Raw genomic sequence first — 13,672 nt, forward strand, 5'->3', positions numbered from 1 at the left:
ACTCTCAGAGTGAGGGGGAGAGATGAGAGTTGATCTGTTATTAGCCAGCAATGAGACCCTGGTGAAATGACATAACTTCTCTGTTTCTTAGTTTCCGCCCATCCCATCTGTCTCATGGGGCTGCTGTAAGATTCAAATGAGACGATGTGATTAAAGGGCCATGAAAGAGAGAACCCTTAGATTTCTGGCCAGCTCACCAGGCTGTCTGTCTCTCCCCTCAGGCTCTGGACCAGGGGTTGGCACACTTTTCCTGCAGAGGGCCAGCCAGTAAATGTTTTAGGCTTTGCAGGCCATGTGGTCTCTGTCATAACCCAGCTCTGCTGTTGTAGTGGGAAGGCAGCCATATATCATATGGAAGCAAATGAGTGTGATTGTGTTCCAACAAAACTTCATTTATGGTAACTGAAACTGGAATTTCAGATCATTTTCACATGTCACAAATTATTATTTTTCTTTTGCTTTGTTTTTCTCAACCGTTTAAAAGTATAAATGCCATTCTTGTCTCATGGGCTGTATAAAATCAGATGGTTGGGTGGAATTGGCCCATGGGCCATAGTTTGCCAACCCCTGTACCGGAGTGTCCATCCCTGTGCCGTCCAACATGGTGGCAAGTAATCATATATCGTGTAAATTTAAATTTAAAATTTAAATTAACAATTCAGTTTCTGTGTTGCCCTAGCCTCATGCCAGGTGCTCAGTAGTCACCTGTGTCTAGTGGCTACCATACTGGACAGTACAGAACATTTCCACCAATACAGAAAGTTCGATTGGACAGCTCTGGTCCAGATAAATAAGCCTGGGGGTTTTTCCTCCAGGGCAGGGTTAGCTAATTAGTGACAGAGCAAAACAGCAGTCCAGGCCTCTTTGCAATGCCCTCATGCTAACTCTGCTGGGAAATTTTGTGCTGGAGGATTGATTGCACTGCCAGGTTTTTAAATAAAATGCTGTTTTGGATAGTATAGTATCTGGTAGAAATTGGAACCCACTTTAAGCACTGTTCATTAGGTTCAGAACGAAAACATTTTTTTTTAAGATAAAGCATAGCCAGTTACTGGGAATAAATGTGCTATTTGTTTCTTTCTTCTCTTTTAGAATGAAAAGAAAGTTTTATTCCTGGGAGGAATGCATGAACCTTCGGGAGGTCAAGGTATTTATTAATACACAAAGGGATAATTTATGGTATGGTTGATTAAAATAGCTTTATACACGCATAGATTTATAGTTGATACAGTTTGAATTGTTTCACTGATGTTGAAAAAGGAGGCAGATGATAACATAATGCAGCTGACAGCTGAGAGGAGAAGATTGCTGTGCTATTTATGTGTGTGTACTTTTTTTTTTAGTTTTTTGGTGTGTGTGCATGTACTTCTTTTTAAACCTTGGTAATAGTGCTGTTAACTAAACCACAGATTTATTCAACTTTCACTAGTTTCTCACTAGTGTCTCTTTTCTTTCAAATGGTGATGAAATATACATAGTACTTACCTTTTGACCATTTTTTTAAAGCTTTGCACAATTTTGTTTACATAGCAAACCGGACAACATTAGAAAATCTGTCATACCATCCAGAAGTTGAACATATGTAATAATCACATTTTGTAGCCATCTCTGGGGAAGGCTCCTTTGCACATTTTCTGCAAACAATGCCTATGCATTAAGGTTAAAAACAACTCAAAGGAAAGTGGCAGGTTGCCAGGTAGATAGTCCAGATTGTTAGAACAGCGATAAAGGTGTCCCGTGCTAGAACCCAAAGGACTCAAAATAGATATAGAATTGCGTATTTGACCTAAAAATGGTACAGTTCAGTGGTATTAAGTACATACATAATGTTGTACACCCATCAGAATGGCCCATCTCCAGGACTCTCTTCATCTTGCAAAACTGAAACTCTATGTCCATTAAACAATAATTCCCCACGAATCCCTCCTCCCAGCCCCTGGCCAGCACCATTCTACATTCCATCTGTCGACTACACTAGGTACCTCATATAAGTGCAATCATACAGTATTTGTCTTTTTTGTGACTGGCTTATTTCACTGAGCAGAATGTCTTCTAAATTCATCCATGTGTTAGGATTTCCTTCCTTTTTAAGGCTGATTAACATTCCATTGTATGGATCTACTATATATTGTTTATCCATTCATCCATCGATGGACACTGGGACACCTTTGGCTATTGTAAACCTTCCCATATCTTTAAACTCCTTTCCACTGGCTCCTTGTCTTCAGTCTATCAATGTGCCCACCGTTCTGTCTAACCAGGCTCAGCTCTCCCTCCCCTGGAGCTCCCACCCCTTCCCCTTCCTGACCTTACCTTCCAGAGAACCCCCTCCGCTGTCACTTCCCCCCACCACTGACTTTCCACTTAACTGATCAGGCATTCACCTCTGCAACTCTACGGAAGTTGCTCTCCTAAAAGCCACCAGCTGTCAAGTCCAGGATCATTGGGACTTCCTTGGCGGTCCAGCGGTTAAGACTCTGCACTGCCAACACGGAGGGCGTGGGTTCGATCCCTAGTTGGAGAAATAAGATCCCACATGCTGCGCGGCGTGGCCAAAAGATTTTTTTAAAAAGTCCAGGATCATTTTCTCAGACATTTTCTTGTCTGTGGACCACTTCCTCCTCTCCTCTCCCAGGTCTCTGTGACTCTGCTTTGACCCACCTTTTCTACCTCTTCTTGCCTTTCAACAGTGGTTCTATGATTTCACCCTTTAAATATGGATAATTCCTCACATTCTCTTCTCAGCAATTTTCTCCTTTGCTCTGGCTTCTCCTCCTGGGTGATTTTATTCATTTCCCCTCGCTTCAGCAGCCCTATCACATCTTTTATCTTTCTTATGCATTTAGACCAGGGGTCAGTAAATAGCCCAATGCCTGTTTTTGTAAAAAAAAAAAAAAAAAAAAAATGTTGGAACGCAGCCATGACCATTTGTTTATATATTATCTGTGGCTGATTTCACACTACACTGGCAAAGCTAAGTAGTTGCAGCAGGGACCATATGACCTAGAAAGCCCAAAATATTTACTCTCTGTCCCTTGACAGAAAAGTTTGCTGACCCCTGCTTCAGTCCCATGTATCCAACTGCTTAGTGGACATCAGCGTCTGAATTTTCTAGAACGTCTGCCTCCCCCAGTGCTCATATTTTCTCCCTCTTGTGTTAATTATCATTTACCCCTGCACTCAGAAACCATAGCTCATTGCAGTGGCCTGTGCTCCCCGCTCTCCACACCTCTCATCTCCCCAGCACTCAGCTGTTCACACACCATCTACCATTTATTGAGCAGCTGTTATGGGCCAGGCAGCACCTTACGTGCTCTGTCTTATTTCATCCCCACAACCACCTGATGAGGAAAGTCTTAGTATCTTGAATTTCCCGATGAGCACGGCTGAGGCCCAGAGATTCCGTAATGTGCTGGAGGGAATCACAGCTCTAGGCAGCGAAGCTGGGTCTCAAGCCCAGGGTCTGTCAGAAGACTTCAGTGGGCATCCACCTGGCATCCGGGCAGTTCTCATCCCTCCGACACTGGGTGGCCACTCGCTCCCACGCCCAATCTCTGAGGGGCTCCCTCCTGACGTGCCCTTGCCCTCCCACCGAGTTTGTCCAAGCCTGATTCTTCCTTCAAGTCTCGTGTATGAGACTCTCACCGACCACTCAGAGTTTGCAGATTACTCCTCCTTGAAGCATCCCTGATGTGCTCCTTCTTCTCTGCCTGATACGACTGTCCTGCCTCTATATCTTTTTGGAAGCCTTTCCCAAGCCAAAGCAAGATGCCTTCTTTCTGGAAATATACCTCTTGAAAATGAATCACATGAAGTCCTCCACAAAATTAATTCATGTTTTAAATTAATTCTTTTTCTAGTAAACTGATATAGACTTTAACTTGCCCCTGAGCCTCACTGAGAAGCAAGAACTGGAGCCACTCTTAGACTTGGGCCAGTAATTCACGCTCAAAACACACTTGCGGCAGACGGTATCCTACTCCTTGCCTAGAATTCTCTTCTTGCAAAACTTTGAAACCGACTTCATTTTCCTCTGAATGAATCTGCCCTGTTCATTCTGCTGCTCATCCACTGGACACCTCAGCCATTGCTGGTGGTGCATTTTCAGCAAACAAGCAGGAAAGACGCCTGCAGTCCATGAGAGTCTGGAGAATGCTTACAAGTTAGGCAATGCTTGCTACTCATGGAGAACCAGAAATCCAACCCAACTAGAAAAAGTAATCAGCCTGTTGGGTCATTCTGGAAGGATCTGGCCATTTGGCCAAAACAGCTGAGTATTTCCTGCCAGAGAGGCACTTGGCAAAAGCTTGTCTTTCAGGGAAGAGGTTCCAGAAGAGTCTTATTTTGTTCTCATTCACTGGCCATATTTCCTCCCTCTTCCCAGCTGCTTGAAGTAACTTGGTCATATTGCACATTCCCCAGCTCTGATCCCTTGGGTGCGTTGTTACTGAGTGTCCTTCCAGATTTGGACACTCATGTTAACACTTTCATCTTCAGACATTCTGTTTGTTTTATAGAAGGAATGTTCCTTCGAAGGAAATTAAAAGATAAAGAGGGCTTTACAATTTATTAATCGGACTCACGTCTCTATGAGGAAGAGGCTTTTTGAATTAAAGGGCTCAACCCCCTGCCACAGTGACCCCTTGAGGCATTCTTGAAGGAGACGGTCTATCAAATTCTGATCACCTGGTGAGCAAACCCACAGTTGGGTGTGCGGCTGTCACACATGTACTGGATTACTGCTCACCAATATGAAAGTGTATTTGTTCACTGTGGACAGAGCTAGTGATGCAAACAGAAAATAGCTTGCGCATGGCTGCACTCACGTGTGTGTTCCAGGAGGAGGAAAACCACACATGCGCATGGGGAATAATCAGGTCACTTACCGTTTTCTGAGCCACCCTCTGTTCCTCATGCCCTGCTTGATTTTTTTGCCTTTGCTGTTCTTGGAAGCAGAGGTGTCTCTCCCATCTCACCTCAGGGTCTTTCCAATGAGATTTCTCCTCCTTCTCCCCTCCTTCTTCTCCTCCTTTAACACTCACCTTGTAAGGAGCACTATACGTCCCATGGGCACACATGTGTCAGAAGAAAGTTGGGAGAATCAGGCTGCCAGCCTCTGTCTATCTGAGCAATTTCCTGTTCAGAGTGTCTGCAGACTGCTGGCTGGTGATCTCAGCTCCCAGCAGCTGCCTCTCCAGTATCAGATCAATCAAAGCCTCAATGGATTCCCCTCTGGCCACTTTCATGGCGTGAATTCCATCACCTGGAGGGGAGTGCACCTAAAATAGCCCTGGCCCACTGCCTGGTCCTGGGGGCAGCCAGAAGTTCCAGTTATGGTCAAGTTCTTACCTCCTAGTCAGTTAATTGAAATAGTTTTTCTACATAAAGTTAATACCAACTTCAGAGAAATACCATTTATTAACATATTGTCAGTAAAAAATGAATTGTGGCACTCCGTGATTCTAGAATTAGGTGTTTCTCCCTAAGTATATGTGGAATTAACTTTTTTCAACAACAGACTTGCTCTAATTTTTTGTTTTTCTTCTTCACCTTTCAGTCTTTAAAGAAGCTCAACCATGCCAACGTAGTAAAATTAAAAGAAGTTATCAGGGAAAATGATCATCTTTATTTTATCTTTGAGTACATGAAGGAAAATCTTTACCAACTCATTAAAGAAAGGTACAGCGTGGTCATCATGATCTTAGAAATAAATGTTGCACAGTGGATGTGTTTTCTTTCTGCTTTTGTTTGTTGTGGTCATGCTGCTTGGCCTTGGCTGTTTAAAGCTGCCCATGAGATGTGGGGCCCCACCTGCATTCCTGCTTTGGAGGCCCTGTGATAACGGCAGAGAAGCTGCTTTCAGTGCAGCCGTCTTGAATGTCTTAATGGGTTATTCACCCTATAACAGGCTCAGAGATTTAACAGATACTCTGCAGCTCTCCTTCCCCCAGGACTGTATGGGCAGAGTGACCACAAGTGAGGGGTGTAGCAGCTTCATTCATTCTGAGCCATCCATCGGAACTTCCGGGTTCCTTTCAGTGCCTTTCTTACTATAGTGCACAGGGCTCGCGTGCTGGGAAGACAAAGAAACTAATAAAAAAACTTACCTGTGATGGTCATTTTGGACTTGAAAAGTGAACTATGTAGAACCTCTTGGGCACATTTTCCTGGTGGCAGGTGAATGCCATTCAGAGCATCCTTCTGAGTGATTTCAGTGAACAAATATCGTTTCCATTGTCAATAACAGCAGAGAAGCTGTGTGGTTTGCCCAGCCAGGGGAAAATGTCACTATCCACTGCATCTCATAAGCTCTTCATGTGAAAGACCTCAGATTTTCCCCATCAAAAAATTTTAAGCTTTAATTATATTATGGAGAGAGGAGATTTTTATATGATACATTGGAGGGAATTTTTTTTTTTTGGTTTGTTATTAAATGTTTGATCGTTTCTGTTTTGTAACATAACTGAATATATTTGGTGCTTATAAGGTATGCTGTCTTACATGGATAAGCAGTTGTTTTTCTTTGATCTTTATTATCAGAGGATCTAGTCAAATTAGCATGTCGGCAAGTGTTTTCTTAAATTCTTACTGTATAACCAAAAGAACATGAAAACAGGGGCTTTGTTTTCATTAACAAATTTCATAAATCTAGATTTATAACATTTTTTCCTCTGCCCTATACAGAAATAAGTTGTTTCCTGAATCTGCTATAAGAAATATCATGTATCAGATATTGCAAGGACTTGCATTTATTCACAAACACGGTAGGTGATTTGGGGTATTGTGCTTTGGAATAGCAGTGAAAGGCTGTCATCAGGTAGAAGATGTAGGAAGCATCAGTGTCTTTTGTAATTGACTCCCAGAAAAAATTGAAGAGTTGAGAGGCTGACAATGGATTTTGGAATATATTATCTTTTGTAGCTTGATTTCTGAATTTCCCTCATTATTTATCATGTCTGTATGTTCTTATTCTTTAGGCTTTAACACTAAGCTTGTTAGTTACAGATCTAAGAGTTATTCCTGACCATTAACTGGTGTATTAATCAGGAACCTACGATTAGAATTCATAGAAGCTTCACATATGATGTTTAACCTACTAACTAACACTGCTTTGCTGTGGCTTTTCATTTTTTTAATGTATTTCAATTTCAGCTTGTTCAGAAGGGTGCAAAGTGGTCTAACAAGATCTATGCAACCCAGGAAAATAAAATACACTTAAAATAAGCAAAGAAAAAGGCAAAACAAGGCATGGACATAGCCAGGGTGAGGTTAATCAACAAAATACATGTCAGCAAGTTTTACTTAAGTAGAAGAAGCAGGCTACAGATGTGAGCCTGAGTTTGCTGTCAGACAATGCAGAATGTGAAACATGACCAACTACAACCTATATGGTTCCTCCAAGGTAAAACAGTTCAGTTGCCCAAGAGAAGCAGAACTATTCTTGGTACTGATACCAGAGAGGTTTCTCTCATGGATCCTTATGTAACATGACTTTATGGTAAACACAGTGACAAGTTACATGGGACAGTTTCAGGTCATCTTCCTCAATATAGGCCAATTACATCACCTGATCAGAGAAAATGGTCCTACTGGGGCCCAGTATGATTCACTCTGGGGATGGTCTGGTGAGTCCAGGGAGAGATTTAAGGCATCCAGAGGAATGGATGGTCATATACCCTTCAGGAAGTCCTCCATCACTATTGTTCTTCGCTGAGCTTCTGAACAGTATTGAGTAGCAATGCATTTGAGGTTATATTTCCAGCCAGTCCTGAGGCATTACTAGTCTGGGTTACCAACTGGCCACAGACCCAACTTGGGTTGGGTTGATAAGTTCTCATGAACGCAGAGCCTCGGGATGGACGTGTCCCCCAGGGGAGCCAGGAGTCCCTCAGAAGGCCAGTTGAGGTTGCTTTGACATACAGACAGATGGCAAGCTGATCTTGCACGGGCAGAAATCTGTTCCCTCCCAGTCTAAGGGTATCATTGCCATTGCAAATATTGCACCAACAAATGAGTTTCATTACCCAATAAGGAAACTGGGCGGAAGCCCTTTGATGATACAGTCAGTTCAGATTTGACGCAAATTGGCAGTGAGGGGAAAAGACATTGTGCTGCATGGTACGTCTGGGACCCTTCCCAGCCTGCTCTGTGACCCCTAAGCAGCCATCACATTTAGAGGCCAAACGAAACACAAACAGACAAACAGAGGCTGTCTGTACAAGTTCTTGGAAGCCTCGGGCATGTGCTGAATAATTCGAGAGTGATATGCAAGCCCGTGAACCAATTCTAGTAAAAAGTTTTCAGTAAAAGGTATCTCTGATTCCACTGACACGGGTAGAAGGAGCAGTTTTGCCACAAGAATTTCCCAAGGGAGAGTATGAGTTTGCAAAACGCTGAAACCTTCTGGTATGGTGTCTTTAGGGACAAATAGGAGGAGAAGGGGCACGTACTAGATTTGAGAGCCCAGGAAAAAGAAATGGTGAGAAATCAAAGGGATTCTCCAAAGAGAAAGGTCAACCAGAAGTTTTCACATAGGGACCCATTATAGTGTCTCAGTTACTGGGGCTCTTTGCTCAGTACTGGGAACTGCATGGTGGATCTATAAGAAAGTTGATATCTGTTGGCTTTCTCTTCCTTTCCTTTTTGTTGCTTTTTGTGAGACTCAGATAGTTGTTGCCAGAAAGAACTTGTATCCTTTTATCCAGGTCTCTACCAAATCCCATCAAATCAACGCAGATGTGCTCGCACACACACGCACCCATACTTGTGCATACGCACGCACACATCTGCATGTACACATGCACATGTGCACCTACACATACACTCTCCCCCCAATACCCACAAATGCACATATATGCACACACACATAGTACATATTCGTATCCAGTAATTTAGTATCCCTAAATTATTGTGTTAAAACACCTCTTTGAAACTCTGCACTGTCAGTCTTCCTTACACACCTTACATACTCCGATCGTGTTCAGAAATGGTGGAAGGGAAAGCTCAGTTTAGGACGGTCAGACCTCCTTTGCTTTTCTAACCCCAGCACCATGCTTCTCCCCAAGATTCTTGTGGACACTCTCCCCCAGCTAAGTGCCAGTTCTAGTTTGAGCTTAATATCATTTCGTCCGTTACCTTATTTGTTTCCTTGCCAGTTTCTCAGGTAGAGAGAACAGATGGTATCTATTCCTTTCAAAGAAGAGGAAACTGAGCTTCAGAGAGGTTTAAAGACCTGCCAAAGGCCCCACTGCATTAAAGCAGTAGAGCGGAGATTAGCTCCGATATCTGTGCCCATTTGCTACACTTCTCTAGAAAAACCTGTCTCTTCTCACAGAGAACAGAGAACAAGAGGTGAAGAAAATGGTGATAGTAATTGGAGGTGGGATGGATATTCATTTTGCAGGTTCTATCTCATTTTCATTGATAAATGATTTTTGAAAACTTTTGAATGGTTTTCATATGGTGTTGACTTAACTTTGGAGCTTTATGTTGTTCTTTTCCTCCAGTCACGGAAAAAAAATAATCAAAAGCACTTTGCAGATTTGTCTTGTGAGTTTCAGGCTCTTCCCTGTTGTCTGGTTCTCACTGTGAGAAGGTGCGTTCTGTCCCTGGGAGTGGACTCCTTTGGGAGCAGAGAACAGAGCTGCAGGTGGTAGCCATGGCCATGGTTCATGTCAGTGACCACTTCCCCCCACAGGGAATGAAAACTCAGCTCCGCTTGGTGCTGATTGAGCAATGCCAAAGCATATATACTTTGCAGGAATTAAATAATTAATGCAAACAGTGTTTCATCCTTGCCCTGCCCTTACAAATATCCATGCAGGAAATCCAGAATGCCTTAGGTGGCTTAAAGGACAATGTTTGGCCCCAAGAGGTGGTTCTCTGCTACCCTGTTTCACCACTGTCTTGCTGTGCGTGACCTTGAGTCAGCCCTTGGCCTTTCTGTGTGTTGCTGTCCTCCTGGCCTTCTTGATAAAAGCACTGTGGGTTTAAATTCAGTAATATCTGTGAAATTACAACTTCCCTAGCAGGAAGGTGTGCTACAGAAATTCATAACGTTTAAGTATTCTCTGGTTATTTCCATATATTCCTATCAGGTTCCTCATGAACAGAATGTGAAGGGGAGAAAGCCTTCTTTGTGGCTTGATGTTTTTCTTGCCCAAGGGTTGTTAATAAAAAAAGGAAGCACAGCGCATTTTCTGCCAGGATGAAAGAGAAAATCCCTCTGTTATTCGACTGGCATGGGGTACCCTGAAATTAAATTGAAGGTCTGTTCCTGTGTTCTGAAAGCCAAACAGTTTCGAACAGGAAGATTCTGTGTTAACAGCACTTTGCTGTTGCATGATCTCTGAATAACCCAGCAATAAGCGTTTCCACTGTGAATCAGAAGCTCAGAGGGAGACGTGGGCTCATTGTTACAAGCCCGAGTGCACACATCAGCAGAACACATACCCAGCCAGGAGTCAGATCAGAACTTAGTGCCACCTCCTCACGGGCGGGGCGGGGGGCGTGGCACATCACTGGCCTTTCGAGCCTTAATTCTTATCTGCAGCAAATGGAACCGTGTCTGCTTGTCCCCCTTGCCAGGTTGTGGGGAAGATAAAATGAGAGGATTCGTACTACTAACAGTGACAAGCTCTTGCAAGGTGCAGATATGCCAAGCACTGCACTAAAAGCTCTACAAATATTAACACGTTGAATCCTGCAAAACAACCCCATGAGGTAGATGCTGGTATTCCCCCATTTTACAGAGGAGGAAAGTGAAGCACAGAGAGGTTAAGTGATTTTCCAGCCAGATTTGAAATCAGGCAACCTGATCCGTCTACACACTTAACCACTATGCAGCGTTGCCTCTCATAGTGATAAAATCATGATGCTTTGTTAAAATAGAGATGAAAAGTAAAGGTACATGACAAGAGGGTCTTATACCTTTAATTACCAAGGAATAGAACTCATGGGTATAAGGCTGATAATAGTTATTGCTATTATTCAGTAATGAAAAGAACAGAGGGCCAGATATTCTACAGACATATTCACAAATGCTTCCTAGTTATAAAGGCTTATCCTCGAATACAGTATAACAGATAACATATGTCAACTGACAGATACAGTTTTCATCAGTCATTTTTAAAGAGTCTGTTTGCAGTTAAACTTTCTTCCTAGCCATTTTCCCTCTGAAAGTTTATTTTGGGCCTGAAGTATGATCCATAGAAAGGAAAGCTGCTTAGAGGGATTAATGGGGAACCAGAATCTTCTCTCTCCTCATTTCATTAGTGCCCATGTTCTCTGTGGAAGTAGGATTAAAGATGAGTTAGCAGGGAAAGGATAAAGCTTGACCGATGGGAGGAGGCGGTCAGTGTGTACTGGAGCGTGACCCGGGTGGAAGCAAGATACCAGGTCTGGAGTCCAAGAATGATGCTTGTATCTGAGTATAGTTGATGTGAGAGGATGAACTGAACAGGGAGAAGATGCAGGTTTGTTGAGTGGTTGTTATAGGTGGTGGCAGGGGGAATTGCAGTGGGGCCTGGGGGTGGAGGACATTTCATTATCGGTGAAATGCCACTTAAGTTTGGAAACAACAGTTTAGCCCAACTAGAGGAGAAAGAGGGAGTCTAAGAGGAGAAACAGGGTGAATCTGGACTTGAGAGGACCAGCACCGCAAATCAAGATTTTGCTGTCTGGATCGACAGGGACAGAACAGAGCCGGATAATACAAGAGCTCTGACACATTTCTTGGTAGGATTGTGACTAATTCATCCCCCGCCACCCCCATGACTCACTTTTCCCATCTGTTCGGTAAGAAAATGATGTCTGCCATCTCTTTTTTTCATGCTTTTGATGCTCTGAGTGTTTAGAAAGAGAGACCATCGGTCTCACAGGGCATATGTTTTAGGGGCCACAGGAGCCTTGCTGGATGCACTGGCAAAAGATCCCATTCTCATAACTGCTTGCGTATTTACACAATTTTAAGTTAGAGAAAGGGCAGAAAGGACAGATAGGAGGTATTTTGATGGAAAATGTGACACAGCTCCATTCCTGTCTGGGGACAGATGGATGCAGCATAACTATAAGCTACCTGGATATCATATCAAACGTTCAAGAAGGAGAGAGAATTTGGGAGAGGAGAAGAGTGGTTTGGGACAGGTCAATGCAAGGGTGACAGTGACATCAGCTGCTGTCCCATCAGAGACACAGGTCTGGAGAGGATGTAGCAGGCATGTTAGGGATGCAGACTTGAGCACATCAGCACAGGGTTGTTGAGGAACAGTCGACATCTTCAGTGATAGCTCTTACTTCCTCCCGTAAATGTGCTACTTAGAATCCAACCTCACAACATTGGTAATGGTAGCAGGTAACCAGTAACCCCATCAGCAGCATTGACACAGTTGTATTTCCGGTTTTGATGACCCATTGAGATTTAGACTCAGGTAGAATGATGTCTGTCAGTGATACTCTCTGCAAGAGGAAGGTTTGGGGTCTTCAGAGGCATGTGATGCTGATCAGTGGGTGTTTGAGTCTCTCCTACATGTACCCCCAAAGCCCTGCGGTAGCTGAGACAGGCTTCCCATTCAATGAGTTATCTCTGCCTTTCACGGTGTGAATTACAGGTGTACCCCTGTGCTTCTCTACTGGGCAAAGTAATCAGTATTTGACATTTAAACATTTGTTGCAACACACACCAGAATCTCAGATACGAGTAGGTCATATTCATAAATCCCTTGTTTCTTAAACAAAAAATGTGATTGTGTTTTTGCTGTGATGTAAACTGTCAGTAGCCATAAGACTTGTCTTTTGAAATGGTTTTAATCTCAAATTCTTTCTGGCTGACTGGGGCAGGGTAGGCATGATATTTTTTTCTTGGAGTGACAATTTCTGTTTGCCAAGTTATCTCAGCCCATAATGGAGTTTTGATATTTTAAAAGAAGTTTGCTCTCTTGGAAAAAAATTATGAAGATCAACTTTTGAATGATTTGACATTTTTGAATTTGTCAAAGGGAAATGAATGGTCCAAAGGGGTCTGCATTATCATTGGGATGAATGTAGAGCCTTCAGTGTCATACCAGACTATCACTGTCATGAAAAGAGCAGTACAGCTGCAAAGAGTAACGCAGACACGATCTTGCCTCTGAATTCCTTCTCCACCACCGCTGCAGGCTTCTTCCATCGGGACTTAAAGCCGGAGAACCTCCTCTGTATGGGACCCGAACTCGTGAAAATTGCAGACTTTGGATTGGCCCGAGAAATCCGATCAAGACCTCCATACACAGACTATGTATCTACCAGATGGTGAGTACCATCTTCCTCAAAGGATTTAATTGCACTTCTTTAAAAATATACCATTATACTGAGGATAATATTAATGTTTGCATTTCTTATTTTTAAAGACCATTTAAAGACCATGCGATTATACTGAGGATAATATTATTGTCACAAATACTAATTTTCCACTAAGAGCACCATTTGAAACACATATGTGTAGGAATGTTGGCATTGTACAAGCTTAAAAGCTTGTATTATAGGGGCTTCCCTGGTGGCACAGTGGTTAAGAATCTGCCTGCCAGTGCAGGGGACACAGGTTTGAGCCCTGATCCGGGAAGATCCCACATGCTGTGGAGCAGCTAAGCCCATGCACCACAACTACTGAGCCTGTGCTCTAGAGCCCTGAGCCACA

General features: G+C 43.1%; 1 protein-coding gene across 1 annotated transcript in view; it reads left to right on the plus strand.

Annotated features, from left to right (window-relative positions):
* Window positions 1-13,672, plus strand: part of CILK1 (ciliogenesis associated kinase 1) — a 33,873-nt gene that overhangs the window by 2,376 nt on the left and 17,825 nt on the right. The window contains exons 2-5 of the mRNA XM_059938484.1: window positions 1,093-1,147; window positions 5,558-5,679; window positions 6,685-6,764; window positions 13,155-13,287. Coding sequence (XP_059794467.1) covers window positions 1,093-1,147; window positions 5,558-5,679; window positions 6,685-6,764; window positions 13,155-13,287 — 390 coding nt within the window. The remainder of the gene's footprint in view (window positions 1-1,092; window positions 1,148-5,557; window positions 5,680-6,684; window positions 6,765-13,154; window positions 13,288-13,672) is intronic.

This window comes from Balaenoptera ricei, chromosome 11 (assembly GCF_028023285.1).
Source record: "Balaenoptera ricei isolate mBalRic1 chromosome 11, mBalRic1.hap2, whole genome shotgun sequence".
Classification (NCBI taxonomy): domain Eukaryota; kingdom Metazoa; phylum Chordata; class Mammalia; order Artiodactyla; family Balaenopteridae; genus Balaenoptera; species Balaenoptera ricei.